Source organism: Hemiscyllium ocellatum, chromosome 12 (genome assembly GCF_020745735.1).
Source record: "Hemiscyllium ocellatum isolate sHemOce1 chromosome 12, sHemOce1.pat.X.cur, whole genome shotgun sequence".
In the NCBI taxonomy this organism is placed as follows: Eukaryota; Metazoa; Chordata; class Chondrichthyes; order Orectolobiformes; family Hemiscylliidae; genus Hemiscyllium; species Hemiscyllium ocellatum.
Genome location: NC_083412.1, coordinates 54,868,070 through 54,893,120, shown reverse-complemented (window position 1 = coordinate 54,893,120; position 25,051 = coordinate 54,868,070). Strand labels below are relative to the sequence as shown.

The following is a 25,051-nucleotide window of genomic DNA, read 5'->3' as shown; positions in this document are numbered from 1 at the left end:
CTCCAAAACAGTATCCTGGCAGCTGTGGCCATAACTTGCTTCAATGCTTTCATGAGTTTTCTGAGATTGTTGCCATCTTGAGACGTCTGTTATCCATGCCCCAACTGTAGTGGCTCCATCCTAGTGGAGCTGCTGGCAGGACAATACCGTTGTATCTCCCTTTGTCCAGATTATCTGTGCTCCTACATGTGGTCTCTTAACTGGGCATCTCTGTGGGATTAGGTAGTCAGGTGCCACCAGTGGGTTAGGCAACTGCCTTTTCGATTGTACTCTTAGAAAGTCTTAAAAGGTCATACAGTTTTGCTCCATGAAATACCTTTTCTCGCAGATTGCAAGCATCACCACTGAGGAGATGAAGCATCTATTTTGGAAGAATCTTGAACAAAGCTGGAGGCTTGGAAACTAGTACCTCCACAGCGAGTGGAAAGGGTTCTGTATTTGATGCTGCACTGTTGCCTGTAAAAGCTTTTTGAGGACCCACACAAACTATAGTCATGAGGCTTGAACTTAGCTTTCAAGTTTTCTTTTTCCTTGGACTGCTTATTTACAGCAATTTCCAGCACATGGTGATTGTGTATCTTGAATCATGTTATTTGACTCTTGCATGATGATTTCATCTGAATTATAAAATGTGTACTTCTTAAAACAAGGTTTTAAATCTTATCGGAATAAGCAGAAGTGAAAACAGGTGGTATTACTAACTTTGAAAAGTCAATGTACAAATATTAATAACTAGTATTGTAGATTTTTTTTTAGGTGGCTGTCGCTTGGAAAGTCTTTTGACAAACAGGAACATTGACACTTTAACTTCATTTTCTTGAGTTATAAGGTTTTGAGTTGTACCCTGTGACGGCCTATTCTATGGTCTATGGACCCGGACCATAGAACAGGCCGTCACCATAGGACAGAACAGGACCACACACTGCAAAAAAACGGCACTAAAAGAAAAAATGGTCAAACTAACACAACACACACCTGGGTTAGAAACCTCTCCCACAGACAGCTCACAGACACGGAAAGAACAATACTGGCCAAGGGACTCAACTACAACCACAGGGCTGCCAAGACAGCAGACTTCCTAGCAGCACTAGAATGCACACTCAGGAACAATGGACTGACAGAAGAGACACAACAAACAATGGGACAAAGTATCGCACCTCTGATAACAAGGAAAACACAAACACATAACCTCAACACCAAGGAGAGGGAAGCACTAAAAACACTAAGAAATGATAAGAACATAATCATATTACCAGCAGACAAAGGCAGAATGACAGTCATCCTGGACAAAACAGAGTACATCCAAAAAGCACAACAACTACTTGCAGATACCAACACCCACCAATAGAGGGAGTTTGACCCCACCCCATAGCTCACCAACAGGATAAACAACACATTGAGGAACCTCAAAAAAACAGACAGATAACCAGGTTTGACCTACAGAGAATGAAACCTGAAAGCAACACCACTCCCAGATTCTATGGACAACCTAAAGTGCACAAACCAGACATCCCACTCAGACCCATACTATCACCACCAGGGACACCATCACACAAACTGGCTAAAGAACTACAGCAGAAACTGAAACACCTGATCAGCAGATCCAGACACACTATACAATCAACACAGGAATTCTCGGATATCATCAGAAATATACACATAGACAAGAAAGAAACCATGGTCTCCTCTATCGACAAAACCCTAGCCAGAGAAACAATAGCCAACCTGCTGGACATACAGAACAGACAACAGGACGTTGAACCTATCAACAAAGATGGCATACTCAAACTACCGGACCTATGCCTCACAACACACTTCACATTCAACAACCAAATATGTGAACAAATCAAAGGCACACCCATGGGCTCACCCATCTCTGGACTCATAGCAGAAACAATAATGCAAAGGTTAGAACAAACCATCTTACCGCAAATTCAACCCAAACTCTGGATCAGATATATGGATGACACCTTTTGTAATCATTAAAAACACAGAAATAGAGAACACACATCGGATCATCAACGCCACACTCGCAGGAATCCGATTCACTAAAGAGGAAGAAAAGGACAACCAACTCGCATTCCTAGACGTGATGGTACAGAGAACCTAATGGAGAATTCACCATTAAAGGTATACAGGAAAGCCACACGCACAGACCAAGTCCTGAACTACGAAAGCAACCACCCCAACACACACAAAAGAAGTTGCATCAAGACACTATTCAAAAGGGCCACAACACACTGCAGTACACCAGAACTGCAAAAAGAGGAAGAACACCTATACAATGTATTTGCCAAAAACGGATACCTGCGCAATTTCATCAACAGATGCCTAAGGGAAAGACAACGGAATGAGGACATGCCACAACCCAAAGGACCAGCCACACTACCATACATCAGGAGCATTTCTGAACTGACAGCCAGACTACTGCGACCACTAGGACTCATAACAGCACACAAACCAACGGCCACTCTCCGACAACAACTCACCAGAATGAAGGACCCGATACCCAGCATGAGCAAAACCAATTTAGTGTACAAAATCCCATGCAAGGACTGCACAAAACACTACATAGGACAAACAGGAAGACCGCTAATGATCCGCATTCATGAACACCAACTAGCCACGAAATGACACGACCAGCTATCCTTAGTAGCCACACACTCCGATGACAAGCAACATGAGTCCGACCGGGACAACACTACTATTATAGGACAAACCACACAGAACGGCCAGGGAATTCCTAGAGGCATGGTACTCCTCCACAGATTCAATCAATAAGCACATCGACCTGGACCCAATATACCGGCCACTGCAGTGGACAGCTGGAACTGACGACCGGAAGTGGCAGATTCAAACCACTACAAATGCCGGAGGAAGCATCACAGAAGCGCTTCACAGGAGGCTCCCAAGCACTGAGGATGTCACCTAGACAGGGGCCGAAACGTCTGCAACACAAATTCCCAGCTCGGCGAACAGAACCACAGTATGAAGTGTTAGAAACAAAACTCACTTTTATAAATCAGCCGGAGACAAAGCCATGGAAACAAGGACAATTTATTATGAACTTGCAAGTCCGGGCACCTGCTAGCCTGGCAAAAAGCGCAAAGATATCCGTTATGCAATCATTTTTATACAGTTTGTGTGTTGCAGGCTCACATCATCTTTCCCTACTCTTATTTCATCTCATTCCCTTATCTGGCCTTTACTTGTGACTAACCTTAAGATAATTCCTTCACTTGCTTTTCTCTTTCCTTATCTATGTACCAGGCTGTACTTGGATGTCTGCATTCCTTGTTCTGTTACTATAAGCTTTTATTGTGAAAATGCCCTTACTACTTCTTTTGTGGTCAGCTACAACACTCCATAATTATTTCCTAGCTTAAAACTATTTTCTTTAAAACTAATTCTTTAAAAGACCCCCTATATTCATTAAAGTCTTAGCCTTAAATATACTTCATGCTAAAAGAATTCCATGACCATTTGTATAATGTCTCACCCCTTCCTCCAATACACTCCACTGGCATTTACAACAATTACACTTCTATATCACCTACAGAAAACTACATTTCTTATTTCCCACAGAAGGATAGGAGGATGCTTATGTGGTTCACACATACCATGCTGTAGATTAAATAACCAATTGAGAATGAATGGCTTATTCTAATTATATAATGAAAAGAGAATTTATACACAATTGAAGCATGTGAAATATTTTTATATATTTTATTGCAGGTTTATGACAGTAATATAATATCCGTGCTGAATGATCATGAGAAATAGTAGACTCCATGGAGGTGAAAAATTGGCAGCCGGATCCAATTCTAAGATGAAAATAGGGTGCTGGAGAAACTCAGTCGGTCTAGCAGCAACGGTGGAGAGAGAAAGAGTTACTATTTAGAGTCCAATAACTTGTCTTTGAACCTGAAACAGTGATGTAATGAATGATCACTTTTAAAAGGCTTTAAATATTCTTGAGCTAGTTTCCTTATGACAATGGCAGCTGCAAGGCTGCTCTGACCGATTTCTAGAATAGTACATTTGGAACAGGACAAGATGTGAATGCTAAAAGGTACCATTCAAAAAAATTTAGTTGTTTTTAGAAAACCTGTGGAAAGTGAAGTTGAGAATGGCAGGAAAGAGAATGTGATTTTGCTGCTTCCTTCTGCTCCTCCCCCTCAGTTGTTCCCCATGTATTTGTGGGCAAGGGACTGTGATAATGACCAGGTTGGGCAGCATATTACAGTCCAAAACAAAACCATAAGATGCACTCCGCTGAGTACTGCAGGGTTCCTCTGTTGTTGCAGACAGCAAGGCATTGTTTATAAGCTCCAACAATGTGATCGATGACATTTCATACAACAGTTTGACTCTCGTGCACACTGCCTGCTCACGTATGTTCGGATTGTGCAGAGGAACGAGAGGCAAGCCATGAAAATCAGGAAGAAGCTACAACAGTACAAAGTTACTAACATTAAATGGAAGCTGTCTCAAAAAAAATGCTTGGTCCAAACTAAGTTTGAAACTCAAAATGAAATATCCTTGCATTACGTAATGTTTGGGAAAAGCAGTTGTGATCAAAGGACTGTATGTCTTCGATATAGGCTAATTGACCTGTCAAATCTATACTAGCTCTTTCAAAGGTCAATTTAACTAGTTTAGCTGCCCTGCAGTTTCCCCATATCCCTGCAGTTTTTTGCTCTAAGACAAATAAACAAAAAGATGTAACGAGATTAAATTTTGGGAAGGGAGATATCAATATTTATTTATAGCAAAACTACTTAGGGATAATTCAGCATTTCTAAAATTTTTTTAGTCATCATCTTTAATCAGGTCTTGTTGTCAGAGAGTAATATGGTAAAAAGTGAAAATTTATTGCAATTGGAAATAACAAATCCTTTGCAGCAGTTACAATTTGCATGAAAGCAGCAAATGCACTGGGTACCAGAGGATGTATCCTATTTTTGTTTGTTTTTGTTATGAGAACGACAAGACTTTTTTTTTAATCCACCCTTGCAAGTTAACTGTAGTTACTTGAATTGTGACATTGATCATAAAGTACTATTGATCATACAATTCACTTGGCACTGCAGTAATTTTACCCCAGGAGGTTACAAGCAACTGGAGAGCGGAAATTGTTGGTTGGATGTTCCAAATCCAGTTTGTGATGGAAATAAATAACCCCTTAGTTTGTTTATAAATAATCCATGTTAGAGAGGAGCACACAACAGTATGAAATATTCTTTGATTTTAAGTTGAGATATACAAATCTGGATTAGACATGCTCATTTTATATCCTATTCAGGTCATCTGAAGGTGTGCTGCATGTACAATACTTAATTTCCAAAATTACGGTGCTTTATTGATGAGGTAACCTCTCCAGGGTCACAAACACAACTCCAAACTGCTTGCACAACATTCAGTTACCCAGTCTTGGAATTATAATTACCCTCACCTCCTGACACCTCAAAGCTTGTTCACCATCTAGAAGGCACAAGTGAGGAGTGTGATCAAATATTGTACCGGTTGGTTACAGAAGATGCCTGATGATATCCAAGACAAAGTAACCCACTTGATTGGCTTCAAATCTACAAACAATCGCTCCCTCTACCATTGATGCACAGCAGTAGAAGTTTGTACTATCCAAAAGATGCACTGCAGAAATTCACCAAACCTCCTGAGAGAGCAATTTCCAAATCCACAACCAATTCCATCAAATGCACAAGGGCAGCAGATGCTTGGAAACATCATCACCTGCAGACTCCCCTCCAAGCTGTCACCTTCCTGACTTGGAAATATATTGCCAAATCTTCAACGTCAGCTCAAAATCTTGGAACCCACTCACTAACAGCATTGTGTGTCTCCTCAGAGCATATGGACTGCAGCAGTTTAAGAAGGCAGTTCATCACCATTATCTCCAAGGCAGCTAAGGACAGGTACTACATTCTGACCCAACCAGCAAGGTCCACATACCATAAGTGAATTAAAAATAAATTCCTTCACTGTTGCTGGATCACAGCCTGAAACTCCCTCCCTTATGTGTACTTGCACCCAGTGATTGCAGTGATTCAAAGAGGTGGTGACCACTATCTTCATAAAGGCAGTTAGAGTTAGGCAACAAATACTGGCCTAACCCCATCCTAATAAAGAATTTTTAAAAAAACTCAGTCTTCAGTTTTCCCCTTTATTATCTCTCTCTCCCCTGTACTCCTTGCATCTCTCTACCTCCATATCCACTCCGTTTACTATTTCCTTAGCCTCTTTAATCAAGGAACCTGTAATTCAATGGTTTTCAATACTGACATGACCATCTTTAACCACTTCCTTCTATCCCCCACTTGCACAGTTGCCTCTAAGTAATCGCATTTCCTTATACTTGAGGTCTGTGAAATAGATGATTCCACAAGTCACTTACAAATGCACTGTGCTTTGCTTTTGGTCTTCCTTTCACATGCTGTTTTTAAAGCTGTTGGTCTGCTTACCTAGTGCCTTGCTTTTGTCATTTTATATCCTATTCTCATCAATTGTTTCCTCTCCTGTTTCGGTTGTTACAGATATTCACATTTTCAAGTCCAGCAGTCCCTTGTGTGAACTTAACTGGCATGCAACTGCTTTAGCCATATAATAGGTTTCACCTCGCCATCCTGTGCAAATACCAAATACTACTTCAGCATTATCATATAAATCAAATGTATTCCGTGAAATTGTTTCTCCTCTGTCAACTAGTTTCTTAAGCCCCTTCCCTTACTCCAGCACTGACACCACCTCTTCCCCCCCACACACACCAACATATACAAAGAGGCAAAAAACAGAAATTGCTGGAAAAGCTCAGCAGGTCTGGCAGCAGCGAAGTTCTGAGGAAGGATCACCAGACCTGAAATGTTAACTCTGACTTCTCTTCACAGATGGTGCCAGACCTGCTGAGCTTTTCCAGTAATTTCTGTTTTTGTTTCTGATTTGCAGCATCTGCAGTTCTTTTGGTTTTTATGTGTGGTCGAAGAGACTTCACAGTTTCTTTGAATAATATCATTCGTCATGTCATTCAGCTGTCTAATCTGCTGTTCCACATCCACTAGCCCACCAAGCTCAAAGGCCCCTCTTCAAAGTCACAAATAGCATACTTGGTGACTGTGGATTGTGTTGCAATACCTTTTTGTCTTCCTCTTCCTTAGCCTTTTTACAGACATTTGACCACAGCATTGTCTTCCAAATGCACACTTCCACTTTCCAGTTCAGTGGGACTGTCCTTGCTTTGACCCATTCTTACCAGACTGTTTGCAAGCTCAGCATCCTTCTTGATCTTGAACCGCCAAAGGTCGCTGCCTTCCATCTCCATTACATTGCCTCTTTCCACCTCTATAAGGGTCTTGTGCTCCTGAAATCTTCATCCAAAGTGCTGTCACTGCCAGCCTTAGTTATTCCATTTTTCTCTTTGATCTCCTCCATCCTCCACATCGGATGAATTTTATCTTCTTGAAACCAGGCACCATGAACCAAATCCTACTCACTAATATTTAAGAACCGAAAATGTTGAAAAAAACTGAGCAGATCTAGAAGCTTCTGCTGAGAGAGAAAGTGGTAACACTTCAGGTCTATATCCTCTCATCAGATTTCCAGCATCCATCATATTTTGCTCCTACTCCATTATTTTTGAGCTAACTTAATCCCCAGCTGCTTAAAACATCAAATTTCAAATATCTCCCCTTTCTGCTTAAATTGTTTCCTGACTGTTTCCTCACCCTTCCACAGTATCCTTCTCTGGTTTGATTTCCACTCAAACCTCCAGTTACGCTGCTCCCTCCTTTTGGTACAGCTTTATTGACACTGCCTTCAGCCAACTTGGTCCAATGATGTTGAATTCTCTTCTTATAACATCCTCCTCTGTTCTGCCCTCTCCTTTTCCATAGAAAGCATGTCATTAAGCAGAGCCTTAGTCACCCTATGAATAACTACTTATTTCTTGGGCTCAGTGGTCACTTTTGTCTCTTGGTCTGCTGTCCTATCTTAAAGGGGATGGATATAGAAAGTCATAGAGTCAAAGAGCTGTATAGCATGGAAACACATCCTTCGTCCATGCCAACCAAATATCCCACATTAATCTAGTACCACTTGTTAGCACTTGGCCTATATCCTTCTAAACCCTTCCTATTCCTGCACCCATCCAGTTGCCTTTTAAATGTTGTAATTTTATCAGCCTCCATCACTTCCTCTGGCCACTCATTCTATACACTCACCACCCTTGGCAGGAAAAAGCTGCCCCTTGGGTCCCTTTTAAATCTTTCCCCTCTCACTTCAAACCTATGCCCTCGAACTTTGGATCCCCCACCCCCTCCCCCGACATCAGGGAAAAGACCTTGGCTATTCACCCTATCTATAATTCCTCCTGGTTTTATAAACCTCCATAAGGTCTCCTCCTCTGAAGCTCCAGGGAAAACAGCCTCAGCCTATTCAACCTCTCCCTGTAACTCAAATCCTCCAACCCTGGCAACATCCTTACCAAGTTTCCCAACACCCTTCCTATAGCAGGGAGACCAGAACTGAATGCAGTATTCCAAAAGTGCCTAACCAATATCCTGTACAGCTGCAACATGACCTCCCAACTCCTATACTCAATACTCTGACCAATAAAGGTAAATCTACCAAACACCTTCACTATATTGTCAAACTGTGACTCCACTTTCAAGGAATTATGAACCTGCACAGTAAGGTCTCTTTGTTCAGCATCACTCCCCAGGACGTTACCATTAAACTTACAAGTCCTGCCCTTTATTTGCCTTTCCAAAATGCAGCACTTCACATTTATCTAAATTAAACTGTTTCTGCCACTCTGAGCCTATTGGCCCATCAGATCAAGCTCCTGTTGTACTCTGAGTAACATCCTTCACTATCCACTGCACCTCCAATTTTCTGTCATCTGCAAACTTGCTAACCATACCTGTTATATTCACATTCAAATCATTTACATAATGACAAAAATCAGTGGGCCCAACATCGATCCTTATGGCACACTGCTGGTCACGGGCCTCCAGTCTGAAAAGCAACCCTTCACCACCACCCTCTGTTTTCTCTCTACGAGCCTGCCCTGTATCCAAATGGCTAGTTCTTCCTGTATTCCATGTGATCTAACCTTGCTAACCACTCTCCCATGGGGATCCTTGTTGAATACCTTACTGAAGTCTATATAGATCACATGCACTGCTCTACTCTCATCAATCCTGTTTGTCACTTCTTCAAAAAAACTTAATCAAGTGAGAGAGACACTATTTCCCATGCACAAAGCCATGTTGACTATCCCTAATCAGCCCTTCCCTTTCCAAATACATGTCCATCCTGTCCCTTGGGATTCCCTCCAACAACTTGCTTACCACCGGCGTCAGGCTCACTGGTCTATAGTTCCCTGGCTTGTCCTTACCATCTTTCTTAAACAGTGGCACCACGTTAGCCAACCTCCAGTCTTCTGGCACCTCTCCTCTGACTATCGATACAAAAATCTCAGCAAGAGGCCCAGCAATCACTTCTCTAGCTTCCCACAGAGTTCTGGGGTACACCTGATCCAGTCCTGGGGATTTATCCATCTTTATGCATTTTAAACATCCAGCATCACCATTTATATAATATGGACATGTTTCAAGAGATCACAATTTATTTCCCCATGATCTCTATCTTCCATATCCTTTTCCACAGTAAACACTGATGCAAAATTCTAATTTAGTATTTTCCTCCATCTCCTGCAGCTCCACACGTAGGTGGCCTTGCTGATCTGTAAGGGGCTGTACTCTCCCTTGGGATTCTTCTGTCCTTAATGTTTTTGCAGAATCCCTTTGGATTCTCCTTTGTCATTGTTGTCAGAATGAACTGGATTTGAACTCAAATCCCACTTCATTAAGAAACAAGCTAAGTCGAGGCTATTTTAAATCTCCTATTATGCAATGAGAAAGGGCTAATTAATAATTTTGTTGTAAAAGAACCTTCAGGGAACTCCTCATTAGCTACACTTTATTTCTATGAGGCTTAACAGTGCCAGGAATAAGGATGAAGTGAGGAATCCTGCACATACCACAACAAATTTTATTAACTATTGTTCTTCTTTATCCTGCTCAAATTAGGTTTCAACTTTTACCTTTCTTATCCTTTTAGGTCTTTCAGCGGCCAAGCTGCTAACAGAATCTGGACAGAAAGTGGTGGTCCTGGAGGCCCGTGACCGGGTTGGAGGCAGGACCTTTACAATCAGAGTAAGTATGAATCATTACCAAAAACAAACTCTGTGTCCTTTTAGACATCGTTGTCACCTTCTTGCAGATTATAAACACATCTATGAGCAGAAAAGTGACAAGAATCATTGGCTGGTCGTTAACATCTAATATCTTCTGAAGGGATACCTGAGGCCTCATGGAATGAGGAAATGGATTCTGGATATAGTAAGGGAAGGGTTAATGGGTTATTAAGTAGTTTATGAATATAGGGACCTGTAATCAGTGTGGTGTGAGGTTTTATGGAGTGTGATTGACTGAAATAATACTTCCTCACTGAAAGTGTGGACATGAATTCTGTTCAAAAACATTTACCTACTAGTATAAAGTTAAAAATCACACGACACCAGATTATAGTCCAACAGGTTTAATTGGAAGCACACTAGCTTTCGGAGCGACGCTCCTTCATCAGGTGGCAGTGGAGGGCTCAATCCTAACACACAGAATTTATAGCAAAACTTAGTGTGATGTAACTGAAATTATACATTGAAAAATTAATTTTCTGTTAAGCCTTTCATCTGTTAGAATACAGTGATAGTTTCACTTCTTTCATGTGTAAATCACAAAACCTCTTTAAAAAGTTGCATTCTTGGGTTAGCTGTTAACAATAGTGATAGCTAGACAATATGTTGAAGGTGTTGGCCCCCTGTGTTCTCTGTCTGTCTATCCCATGATGTTTAGATTGATTCTAATCAAAAAAGTGAGATAATGGAGTTTTACATAAATTCATGCTGTTTTTGAGTAAAGTACAATGTAACCCTGTGTGTGTGTCGTTCACCTGTAGTGTGACATGAACCCAAGGTCCTGGTTGAGGCCCTTCCTATGGGTACCAAACTTCGCTATCAGCCTCTGCTTGGCAACCTTTCTCTGCTGCCTGTCTTGAAGTTCACCAAATCATACCTACTAGTAGGTAGCGTTGGATTCTGTGTTTTATTTTTCAGCTGAAGAAGAATTAAGCGATTAATGCGTAGTGTCCTTGCATGGATTGAGAATTGGTTAGATATCACCATTTAAATACTACCCTGCTATTCTGCTGTTCCTGCAGTGAGTAGCTTCACACGTTTTTTTTTTCCATGTTATGCAGCACCTGCCATGCAGTTGTCCACTTTCAATTTGTCTAAAATAACCCAAAAGCCTCTACATCCTCCTCATCATCAAGATATATCTTCAGCAAATTTGGAAATATTACATTTGATTCCCTCATCCAAATTATTGATTATACATTATGAAAAGCTGAGTTCTGATCCCAGTGATATCCCACTCGTCAATGCTGAAAATAACCCATTTATTCCAATTTTGTTTCCTGTGTGCTAACTAACTCACTCCATGCAAAGATATTATTCTCAATTCCGTGTGCCGTAAGTTTCCTCCGCGACAGTAAAAGTACAACCATTTGTGATTTAGATTAAATTCCCTACAGTGTGGGAACAGGCCCTCTGGCCCAACAAGTCCACACCGACCCTCTGAAGAGGGACCCACCCAGACCTATTTCTCTCTGACTGACTGTACCTATCATTATGGGCAATTTAGCATGGCCAGTTCACCTGAACTGCACATCTTTGGACTGTGGGAGGAAGCTGGAGCACCCGGAGGAAACCTATACAGACCCACAGGGGAGAACGTACAAACTCCACACTGTCACCTGAGGCTGGAATTGAACCTGGGACCCTGGTGCTGTGAGACAGCAGTGCTAACTACTGAGCCACTGTGCCACCCAAATATTGTTTTAATTATTAAATGATGACTGTACAAAATGTATTAGCAGATATCAACTCACATTGCATACTTAAAAAGCACAACTCAAATTGAACTTCATTATTTCAGTCAAGTTATGCTTAAAGTACAGTTTAAGAATAGTCTTAAACATACAATATGTAGCGACAGGATCCAAGTTATTTCTCAGCAACAGTAAGCTTAGCTCAGTTAAACATTTATGACTAAGTCATTCAGGGAATTTGAATGATTTAGGTGAATCTCAGGCATTTTTTTAGATATTGGATGAATATTTTTGCGGCTGGAGGATCTTGAACTAAGTCTTGTTGGTGGCCTGCTTTACAAAGAATAGGAGGACTCCACAAATGACATCTATCATTGGGAATCTATCAACTGATTAGAACGCCTCAGCTCTATAGTTGGTTTCACTGCCTCCAATCTCTTCAGAAAAGCCAAGTTTTCTTGTTCGATTCTCCTGCTCCCGTTGTCTGTTTAAAGTGTTGTGATTAAACTCTGACTCCGGTATACAGAAATCGATTAATCAGTGACCATACTGTTAAAATATTGCATTGTGCAACCAGTAAGTTCAAACAAACCGAGTTTGTGGACATGCTATAAAAATACAGCTTCTTTCTTCCTTTCTCAATATATGGCAAGTGAGTGACTCCCATTATGTTACCATATATATTCATAAACCTGTTACGATAGGGAATGTCCTGGTTTTGTAAATGTGGTCTGATGGGGCAAAGTCCAATGAGTAAGGCAGAGTTTCAGATATTAATATTTTTCTGGTTCACCATTCTGTAGGACTGTTCCAGACATTTCATTATGTAGAAACTGGTCTCAAGTAATTTTATTAATTCCAATTTCAGAGACAATTCCATTCAGCCTTGGAGATTTTATACAGTGCACCCATTATTGTAGATTCCAGTGATTGTGGTCCGTTCACTTTTTTCCAAAAACATTGTGTGCACAAGACTTCCAGCTCTCTGTCTCTCTTTTTTTTTGTTACGAACAGACTTCAAAAACAAAATCTGCCCTGGGTCAGGAAGAAGCCCAGTGGGTTAACACTGTCCAAAATCACACTTCTCACCACATAGAAGCTGCATGAGAAGATTTTAAACTGTCAGCAGAAACTGTTAACTCTGTGGGCCTTTGAAGAGGCAGGGCCTGAATCACTAGGCAAAATCGTGTCACACTGATTGCTGATCATCCATAAACCTTTATCTGTGCTTTTGAGGAAAAAGCTAAATCATTTTTGTCACAACATCTTTCCACAGCAGTTTACAAAGTAATTTTAAAATAAGTTTTTTTTAAACTTTTCAAAGAAATAAAATTTGAAAGTCTTGAACTGCTGATGCTTTTGGACGGCTCCCTGTTTTAATTCTGATTTCAGCTGAATGTAAGAGACGCTGTCTTTGTAACTGTCACAGAAACTTGCTGTGAATGCAATTTGCACAGGGCTTTGTTAACTTCACTGGAGGTGAGGACTTACTGATGTCTTCTCTATCTCTGCCTGATGTTCCTACTCGTTCGTCTGCACCTTTTGGCTCCTGGATGACTTTACATACTGGCCTGGATGGAGTCACCGGTTGTGCACTCAAATCCTTTGCAGAGCAGCTGGCTGGAGAATTCAGTGACAAATTTTAACCTCCTTGCTACCATCTGAAGTCCCCACTTGCTTCAAGAAGGCCACAATCATCCCATTGCCAAAGAAGCAATCATGCAGTGTGCCTCAATGACTTCAGCCTGGTGGCTCTGACCTCCATAATTGTGAAGTCTTTCAAGGGGTAAGTCATGGCTCACATCAACTCCAGCCTAACGGATTGCCTTCATCCTTTGCAATTTGCCTAATGTTGCAACAGCTTCACAGCAGATGCCATCTCCCTGGCTCTACACTCATCACTGGAATATTTAGATAACAGAGACACCTACCTCAGGCTCCTAATTATTGACAATAGCTTTGCCTTCAATATCATAATTCCAAACAAACTAATCTTCAAACTCCAAGACCCAGATCTTGGTTCACCCCTTTGTAACTAGAGTCTCGACTTCCTGACCCATTTTAAAGAAATTCTTAATGGGATGGTGGGTGTCACTGGCCAGACCAGCGTTGATAGTCCATCTCTAATTGCTGCATAGGGCAGTTAAGTGTCAACCAGATTGCTGTGGTTCTGGAATCACATGTAGGCCAGACAAGGTAAGAATAGCAGATTTTGTTCCCTTGATGGCATTAGTGAACCCAATGGGTTTTTCTGACAATTGTGTTGCAAACACTAAGGGCAGGCATCCTCCATGCTTCCTCCAACATAAGGCTCAATGCTAGTGCCCCGCAAGGCTGCATATTCAGTCCCCCTACCACATTCCCAGTACACTCATAACTGTATGGCCAAATTCCACCCCAGCACCATTTACAAGTTTACTGGTGGCACCACTGTTGTAGGTCAGATCTCAAACAACCACGAGACAGAATGCAGGAAAGCGATTGAGTGTTTAGCGGCATAGTATAAAGATAACAATCTCTCTATCAACGTCGGCAAAATGAAGGAGCTGGTCATTGACTACAGGAAGTGGATTGAAGGACTTGCCCCAGCCTGCACTAATGGTGCTGAGGTGGAGATAGTCGAGACCATTGAGCTCCTGGACGTAATGGTCACCAACAATCTGCCCTGGTCCACCCACGTTAACAGGATAGTCAAGCAAGCACAATATCACCTCAACTTCCTGAGGAGGCTAAGGAAGTTTGGCATGTCCACAATGACTCCTACTAATTTTTCACGATAAACCATAGAAAGCATCCTTTCTGGATGCATCACAGTGAGGTATGGCAACTGTTTTCCCAAGACTGCAGGAAACTACAGAGAGTTTGTGAAAAACAACTCTGTCTATCATGCAAGCCAGCCTGCCATTGACTCCATCTACCCTTCCTGCTGCCTTAGGAAATCAACCAACATCATCAAAGACTTCCACCCCCACCCTGGTTACACTCTGTCCCACCCTCTTCTGTCAGGCAGAAAATCTAAAAGTTTGGATACAGGTATGAACAGGTTCAAGAAAAACATTTTCCATCGCTATTATCAGACTTCTGAACTAACCTCTCATGTTAATTATGATTTCTCTCTCCCTCTGCACCTTCTCTGCAGATGTAGCACTGTATTCTGCACTCCGTTCTGCTACACTGATGTCTTTTGTATGGTATAATCTGTCTGTATGGCATTCAAAATAACACTTTTCACTGTACCTTTGGTAGATGTGACAACAGTACATCAAACTCGAACCAAAACATGATTTCTTGTTTTGTTTCACTACACAGGAAAGGAACAGTTAGTGAAACATTGTTAGTTATATTCTCAAGTTGTCTTGCAAGTCCCAGCTGCTTTCTGTTCACAGATTTCTGTCTATGTTTGTTTTTTGGTACCCTAAGGAAGAAGTAAATGTTACCATCCAGTTTGTCGACTTTGCAATGTTGGGTCTACCCGCAGCCTGTTCCTTGTTTTGGGTACATTGTTTTCCTGTTGGTAAGCATTTTTACTGTCCGACTCTTTTTCCATTTCCTGCAGCATTCCATTTTCTATATCCAACGGCAAAGCACACAAATGGGCCTCATAGGCAAACTTATTATGGACAGATTCTGACTCAATAGTTCTTTTCATAACCTCTTTCAAAAGTCGATCAATGATTACCATTGCATACCTCTACAATTTCCAATAGAACTCCTGCTGCAGGTGACCCTGTAGTTTCCATTAAACTATCCACAAATGACATTTTTGAATACGGTTGAAAAGGGTGGTTCTGGAAAAGCACAGCAGGTCAAGAGGTATCCGAGGAGCAGGAGAGTCAATGTTTCGGGCATAGGACCTTCATCAGGATGACTGCTGCTTCTCATAACTTCTCAAACATAAAGCCAATTAAACTGTAATACATTAGTTAGTTAATTAGATTAAAAAAGTATACAACTGTGACAGTTACAGATGGTTCACTGATACCAGAGGACAAACAGGCTGTCAACACAGATTGTTTGAGTCTCGACACTCCGATTTCTTCTTCTCCTTTTTCCTTCTTGATGCCAGCAGTTTACGTGACCAACGCACAGCAAGCGGTTCAAGCAAATAGCCATGCGTGAAAGTCAAGTTGGAGTAAACCTTTGTGAGGAGAAGAGGGAGCCAGTCCATGGCATCCTGACAAAAGCAGCCATTGTCAGAATGGGTACCCAATAAACACAGTCTGCCGATTCCTAAACAACAAACCCAAACAAGCAGACACAACACGCCCAGAAACGCTAGCCACATTACCATATGTCAAAGACATCTCTGACATTACTACCAGACTACTCCAACCCATTGGTATCATGGTATCGCACAAACCTACCAAAACATTTAAACATCGGCTGATGAACCTAAAGGACCCTATACAAACAACCAGCAAAACAAATGCCATTTGCAAAATACCATGCAAGGATTGTAACAAACACTACATCAGATATACAGGCAGAAATCCCATTCCTGATGAAGGGCTTATGCCCGAAACGTCGTATTTCCTGTTCCTTAGATGCTGCCTGACCTGCTGCGCTTTTCCAGCAACACATTTTCAGCAAAGTCAATGGGGGACAGAGAAAAAAGTCTATTGTTTTTGGTCATACCTAGCACAAAGGGTGGTTGTTGTTAAATGTCAGTCATCTCAGTCCAAAAATATCTCTGCAGGAGCTCCTCAGGGTAATTAGATTAGATTAGATTACTACAGTGTGGAAACAGGCCCTTCGGCCCAACAAGTCCACACCGACCCGCCGAAGCGCAACCCACCCATACCCCTACATTTACCCCTTACCTAACACTACGGGCAATTTAGCATGGCCAATTCACCTGACCCGCACATCTTTGGACTGTGGGAGGAAACCGGAGCACCCGGAGGAAACCCACGCAGACACGGGGAGAACGTGCAAACTCCACACAGTCAGTCACCTGAGGCGGGAATTGAACGCGGGTCTCTGGTGCTGTGAGGCAGCAGTGCTAACCACTGTGCCACCGTGCCGCCCACACGGGTAATGTTCTCAGTCCAAACATCAATGAATTCCAAACCCCCCCCCCCCATCATTAGTTCAGGGAAGGATGTTCACTGATGATCTCACAATGTTCAGCACCATTTGTGAATCCTCAGATATTAAAGCAGACCACATCAATACACAGCAAGACCTGAGCAAGATCTAGGCTTGAGCTGGTAAATGGCAAGTGAGATTCATATTACACACTGACCATCTCCAACAAGAGAGTATCTAACCATCACACTTTGACATTCAATTGCATTAACCTTTCTTGGGCTATCTGTTGACCAGAAAAACTGAACTGGACAACCTGAATGAATACTGTGGCTACAAGAACAGGCCAGAGATGTGGAATTCTGAGGTGAGTATATCACCTCTTGACTCCCCAGTGCCTGTTCACTTTCTACAATACAGAAGACAGGAATGTGATGGAAAACTAGCCACCTGTCTTAATGTACAGCTCCAACAATACTCAAAACAAATTAACATCTTCCAAAGCAGTTTGAATGATTGGAACCCAGGCCCGCCCTCAACAGTCCCTGCATGGACTTACTATATCACCATTCCTTCCCTGTTGCTTGGTTGAAATTCTGGAGCTCCCTGCCTAACAGCATTGAAGTGTACCCACGCCAAATGGACTGCAGCGATTCAAGGAGGCAGCACAGCACCTCCTTCTGAATGTCTTTAGGGTGTGCCAATATATGCTGTCAGAGTCAACAAAGCCCTTCCATTACAAACGAATTAAACAAAACGTCAGTCAGCAGAATGTGCTGGGGGTCTTGCAGTATTGCAATCTAGTACTGCAGTCTTTTTGACCACTGTCAGTGTTACAAAGTATATCAATATCAGATTTTAGTATGTATCTTGGATGCAGAAAACTGATTGTCTGGGGTGGCTGACTGGTTATCACCTCACATCTCCCAGTTATTTTCTTGAAATGAATAGACAGATGTACTGTGTATAACTATATTTTGTTTTGTTGAGATTATAGATATTTGCTGATTAAAGTTATGAATCTTTCAAAACTCTGATGCCAGATAATTTTTCATACTTTCTTTGATGCTTTCATGGGTACTCAGACCCTGGGATACCAAATTGACGATTATTGATGATTCCTAAATAAAAGCAGTGATTAAGTTAATAATTTGGGTGTCTTTCATTTCAGGACTGAAATGTACTTATAACCAGGTTTGATGCTTCACTTCATACATTCACAGGTTGTTACGTGGGAATTGCAATTGTAGCTCACAACGGCCTCCAGTCCCTAAGAGTAATTTAATCGTGCCCACCAGTGTGGTGCTCACGAACACATTCACTATTTCTTCAACAGAACATTTATTGTATTTCTTATTATTTTTTGCCAGAATAATCATGTAAAATATGTGGATCTGGGTGGAGCTTACGTGGGTCCAACTCAAAACCGAATCTTACGCCTGTCAAAGGAATTGGGTCTGGAGACTTACAAAGTGAACGAGGTGGAGCGTCTAATATATTACAGAAAGGTAAGATAATGTTAAGGTCTGACTTCATTCATTTTCCTACAAATAATCCCAAGGTAGGCTGATACAAAAGGTGAAGTCACCTGGGATCCGCTGTGAGCTGGTAAGATGGGCACAGAACTGGCTTGGTTATAGCAGTCGAAGGATGTTATTCTGACTGGAATTCTTTGACCAGTGGTATTCCAGAGGGATCTGTGCTTGGGCCCCTGTTGTTTGTAATATTTGTAAAATGATATGGGGGATAATGTTGGTGGCCTGATTATTAAGTTTGCAAACAACTCAAAGAATACGGGTACTGAAGATAGCAAGGAGGATTGCCAGAGGATACAGCAGGATATAGATAGGCTGGAGACATAAATGGAGAAATGGCTGATGGAATTTATTCCAGACAAATGTGAGGTGATGCATTTTGGACGATTTTTTTTAATTTCAAAAATATACTTTATTCATAAAATATTCATAAAATAATTTGATACACTGTACATTAGGTAATGCCATACATATTTCCACATTTACATACACAGCTCAGAATTATCATTATTTCATACAGGTCTGTGCATTTCTCACTCATATGCCCATATATTGAGCTGAGGCGTCAGCAAAGCCCAAATGACTGCATGGGCCCCCTGATCTTCTTTAGGCAGGCAGATGTTAAACGGTGGTCTTTCCCCACCGCGCCTTGGCGGCAGCTGCCCCAAGCTTCAGCGCGTCCCTCAACACGTAGTCCTGGACCTTGGAATGTGCCAGTCTGCAACACGATATAATGCAAGAGGAAAATATACAGTAAATGGGAGAAGACCTAGAAACCTCAACATACAGATGGACCTAGTGGTACAGGTCCACAGTTTCCTGAGAGTGAAAATGCAAGTGGATAAGGTGGTCAAGCATGCATATGGCCTTCATCAGTCAGTGCATCGAATTTAAAACTTGGCAAGCCCTGTCACAGATGTATAGAACTTTAGTTTGGCCACATTTAGAGTATTGTATACAGTTCTGGTTGCCACACCACCAGATGGACGTGGAGGCTCTGGAGAGGATACAGAAGCAGAATGTTGCCTGCTTTAGAGGGTATTAGCTATGAGGAGAGATTGGACAAACTTGATTTGTTTTCACTAGAACATCAAAGAATGAAAGGCAACTTGATAGAAGTTTACATACTTATGAGAGACATGAATAGAATGCATAGTCCCAGAATGGAAATGTCAATGATGAGGGGACATAGGTTTAAAGTAAAAGGGGGAAAGTTTGAAGAAGATGTGAGAGGCAGGTTTTTCACACAGAGGTTGATAAGTGCCTGGAATGTGCTGCCAGAGAAGGTTCTAGAAGCAGATTCAGTAGCAACGTTCAAGAGGCTTCTTGACAGATATATGAATAGGCAGGGAATAGAAGAGTCAGACTGTGTAGAGACAAAAGGTTTTTAATTCAGATCATGTGTCAGTGAAGTCTTGGTGGGCTGAAGGGCATGTTCCTATGCTGTACTGTTCTTTGGTTAGCACCTCTGTCCATGTGAAACAGCGTGGTTGGAGATCTTCCAGTACTCCCAGACAACTGATCCGAAGTGTGTGATATGTCAGATATCACACTTAGTTGCAGATGTGAAATGAGCCCAAAATGTCGGCTATTTTGGAACTGCAATGTTTCTGGGTAAAACTGCATTAGCTTGTTTATTTACATAATTTGGATTTTCTTGGTGCATAAATGGTACACTTCTATCATTATGAGAAGATCTATTATCATTTTGCCATCAGCTAGACAATGAGGACATCATTTTTAGATTAATAGCTAAATTAGAATGTATAGAAATAACAAATCTGATGCTTTGGGGGAGGGTCTTGTGTCATGTTTTGTTTTAATACACAGTGTTCACTGTTGATTATTTTGAGACTGAATATTTATTGTCATAGTTTTTTATAAATAAATGTTCTTTCTAGATTTACTGAGAATTGTAAGTATCAATTTACAATTGCAGTTGAAGTGCTTGTGGATTGAGGCAGCCAAGTGTAAAGGCTATGGAGAAGAATGGCCAATTACTAATATTTATTAAAACTTAGAAAGTAAGTGATTGTTGCATTCTAACTTTTGCAAATACAATATCGTATTTTCGAAAGCAAATGGAAGCATAGATTTATAAATAATTATAATCTATTTAGGCATAGTGATTGCCTTCTTTTTTTTGTCACAAACTCACAAGGACAGTTTTTGGCCCAGTTTTAACACATAGAAAAACAACAAACTCAAGCATGAAACAAACTGGATCAGATTCAGAATAAACGCCCTGAGGTCAGCACAGCAGTATGAAAAGTCCTGTGCCAGAGTTCTACAGGAGGCTCCTTCATCAACATAACCAATGGAGTTTAAATGGGAACTCAGTATGAAATGAGCTGTTTAATTTTAAGTACTCGTGCACTCCTTTCCAGCTAATCACAGAGTTCAAATTTGTGAATGGCAGGCAGTTTCTCCAAGCACTTCTGCAAACCTTTGTGATTTCAGAGCAACATAGGGATGAACAACCCTGAAAAGACTGATGATTGTAAGTAGAAGACTTATATAATATTATATTATTTTTATATCCAAAATTTCTTTCAAGTTTCTCATTGACTACCTGTGGAATGAATCTTTATAAATTGACTGATATTATCAGCCTTAATTGCATCTTAGGATGTACATTTGAAATATTCAGCAAATATATCTGAAATGTGGAGTTGATCACAGATGGATTCTGAAAATGATTGTGTGATCCACCTCTGCATTTACTGGCCCCTTGGTGAAGATCAAAATCAATCCCAATGATTTTATTTTTAAATAGAATTCAAAAGTGTAGCTTCTCCAGACTAACATGCTCAAAGTTCTTTTGAATATGAACTCCCCAAGACATTGCTCTTTTACTTACATACTACATAAATACTTCAAGTATCACTGGCTTCTGCAGTTATGCTTTCTACCACTAAATTAAACAGGTAACTACAGTCTTTGTTTGGCATTGAAATACAATGGGGTTGACCAGCAGCAGGAATAGATACAGCTAGAGATGGTGCAGTAATGGCTTACCCACAGTTCAGTTATCATTAATCCTCCCTGTATGGGAATCTGTGAGCCCAGAGTTTAGATCAGAGTGGTGCTGGAAAAGCACAGCAGGTCAGGCAGCATCCAAGGAGCAGGAAAATCGACGTTTCGGGCAAAAGCCCTTCATCAGAAATAGAGGCAGGGTGCCTGCAGAGTGGAGAGGTAAACGAGAGGGGGCTGGGGGTGGGGAGAAAGTAGCATAGAACCCACCTATAATCTTTCCTGTTGTTTCAGGAACATGCAATTAGTAAGTGACCCACATAAAATGCCACTTCAGAGATTTGAGCACACAACCCAGGAGACACTGCAGTAAAGTACAGACTGTGATAAACCAGATGTAAACTTCTGGATAAGATCTTGTTTTATGAAATGAGGATGCTACTGACTAGGCCAGCATTTATTGCACATCCCAGCGGGCGCCTGAAAAGTCAAACAAATTGCTGTGTGTCTGAAGTCACAAGTGGTTCAAACCAGGTAAGGATGGCAGTTTCCTTCCCTAAAGGACATTAGTGAACCAGATGGGTTTTCCAACAATTGACAACAAGTCACGGTCATCATTAGACCCTTAATTCCAGTTTTCTATTGAATTCAAATTCCACAATCTGCTATGGTGGGATTCAAACCCAGGTCCCCAGAACATAACAGTCCAGCAATCATACCACTCGGCCATTGCTTATCGTTAAACCAAGGCCCCTCACAGAGCTTGGGAGCACATTGCACTCTTTCAGGTGAGATGTGAAAGCAAGGTTCAATCTATCAGTTTAGGTTGACTATTCCATGGTAATTTTTTGAAATACAGTCGAGGGGAGTCTTCGCACTGACTGACCAATACTACTAGGCTTTGCTATTTGCACATTCCTGTGTATAAGTTGCTGTTGGTTTGTACATTATAATGATTGTACTTTCCAGCAGTTGCTAAAGTTTCAGAAATCATCCTTAGAGTGGAGGAGTAATTGTTACAATGTTTACAGCTGCTGACAATACCAAAGGAGAATGTGTCACATGATTAACAAAGGAATTTGTTTTTGAAAAGCTGTTGCTGGAGACAGAGCGGTCACAGGTTATTGTACATTTTGACCATTGTTCAGATCAATCAATCCTTGCTTAACCAGAGAAAAGATATTTAGCGGTTTTGATCAGTTCTTGATTTTCTGTTGATGCGGAAGAAAATCTTTCCAAGGATCTGATCTAATCCAGATTCCGTGTCATGTGAATTATTGAAAATTTATGAGAGAGCTTTTAAGTGTGAGCACCCACAACAATCTCCATGGAGAGTCTTGAACTATTTTGAGGGTTGGATCTGAATTGTATAGCCCCGATAGGCTGTGACTGTTCAGAGGCACTTTGCTGCTTTGACGACGAGTGTGAGCTTCAGTGGCTGGTCTGGACTTGACTCCAGCAAAAAAAACCCACAAAGAACTGCCCTCTGTCCTTTCTAGGTAGCCTGTTGCTTTCTCTGTTAAACACCAACAGGAAGGCTATTGTGCACCTGCTATCAGTGCTCGAACCAAGATTCAGTTGTTGAGAGAGTCTCCCTGTGTAATGCATCCTGTCACATGCTGAACCTCTGCCAGTTTGCTTATGACATTAATTCTAGATTAGGCCACCATCTGATGTTTTCTTTGCTTTCCTTCTGACTGCCTAGTTTCCACATTTCCTAGTGATAATACAACTGAAGTCAGGATGTTAGCAATAATTTAATGCTGCCAACCACAACGATGGCAGGAGAGAGTTTTAGTGAAGTCTGACCTCTTTTTAACAAAGCACAATAGATTTTTTTTTGGAAAGCTTTGCTAGTTAACAACAAACATTTTGCATCAAAATGTTCTGCCTAATGCAATTGTACAAATATTAAATCACCTCCATCACTCTAAGCTAATTCAATTCATGGGAACATCTGAATGGCAAACAAATGTGCTGAAGGATTGTGGTTATATGAGTGAGAAATTAAACATTCAACTGTCAAAACCAGATTTCAGAGTCACACTAAACTGACATTATATTCAGTGGTTTCTTTCAGAAACTGTTATGCACACAGAATATAAATAATTACACTGACTGACTCAATATTTCAACAATCCAATTTTGTAAATAGCATTTTTATATCTGTTTTAAAATGAATAGGAAGGGAAACCATAGAATAAATATAAAGTCTTAAACACCTCAAACAAACTGTATTAATTAAAGATAAAGCTATTATATCCATGAAAATTGAATGTTATATAACTAAAGAGTAGAACTAATTAATACCAATATTGAAGACTTCTGTTACTAAGATGGGAGTGGGTTTGATGGGACGTGACATTGGTAAAGTGAAATCTGATGCCATCTCACCATGAATATGCCTCGTCCCATGTTGTACCCTCTAGCTGCGTTCACCTATCCCTACCTCACCAATCCACTCTCCTCCCTACCCAAAACCCTCCCTCCCCCACCCGCTTTATCTGCAGCTCCCCTTACACCCAACCCCCAATCCTGAAGAAGGGTTACATGCGAAATGTTGACTTCTCCACCTCCTTATGCTGCCTGGCTTGCTGTGTTCTTCCAGTCTCCTGCTTGTCCTCCCATGTTTGGGCTGAGCAGGACCCCAGAGAGGAGAGTCTATGGTTAGGGATCTGCATTGTTTAGATTGTGGCTGTCATTTAAACTCTGAGGCAGTGGCTGCGTTCCCCAGAGCTAAGCAAATCTGGCAGCTGGACGGAATGAGGAAATGCCTGTTCTTTAGCAGTTCAGTGCTATTTCACCCCTTTTGATGGCCAGGAGTAGCACGAATGTCATCCCCAGGCATTCGGGCAATTCTGCTACAGTTTGTTCTTCCTTGCAGTTGATATAATCCCATCCCCATAATCCTTCCACTGGGCTCCAAGCACCTGCAATATTTACCTACCATGTAATCTCTCCCCTAGTCCACCCACTTTCTACTGCAGGTTTTCCAGTCTAATAACTTATCAACCTTTCAATTTGGACACATTTAAAAAAACACAATCAATTAGGATTCGGTTGTTCACCTTGACAGGACACTTGCGCAATTGGGAATTCTGGCTTTCCTGGCTCAGACATGTGTCCTATTTTCTATGCCTCTTTATAAATATTGGGTACATACTTTCCAATCTCTATTTGAAAACCATTCAACTAATGATGACAATGCCTGAACATAACAATTCACAGGCAACCTTATATAGCCTGTATTCAATTTTTAGTATTGTTCATTACTCGGGTTGGTGGAGGTGTGGGGAACTGACTCCTCAATTTCTAGAATGTTTTTTTTCTGTTAGGCCTTTCAGCAAATTGAGGTGACTCATCTCCCGTGTTTTCGCCCTGTCTTTCTCATTCCTTTTGAATTGCTTGGTCAAATATCTCACACTCTGACATGTGAGAGATTAGATTAGATTAGATTCCTTACAGTGTGGAAACAGGCCCTTCGGCCCAACCAGTCCACATTGACCTCCAAAGAGTACCCATTTCTCTCTGACTAATTGACCTAACAC

General features: G+C 41.2%; 1 protein-coding gene across 1 annotated transcript in view; it reads left to right on the top strand.

Moving 5' to 3' along the window:
• The window catches only part of mao (monoamine oxidase), a 152,453-nt gene that overhangs the window by 60,594 nt on the left and 66,808 nt on the right, over window positions 1–25,051 (top strand). The window contains exons 2-3 of the mRNA XM_060833059.1: window positions 10,138–10,232; window positions 18,366–18,503. Of these exons, the coding sequence (XP_060689042.1) occupies window positions 10,138–10,232; window positions 18,366–18,503 (233 nt within the window). The remainder of the gene's footprint in view (window positions 1–10,137; window positions 10,233–18,365; window positions 18,504–25,051) is intronic.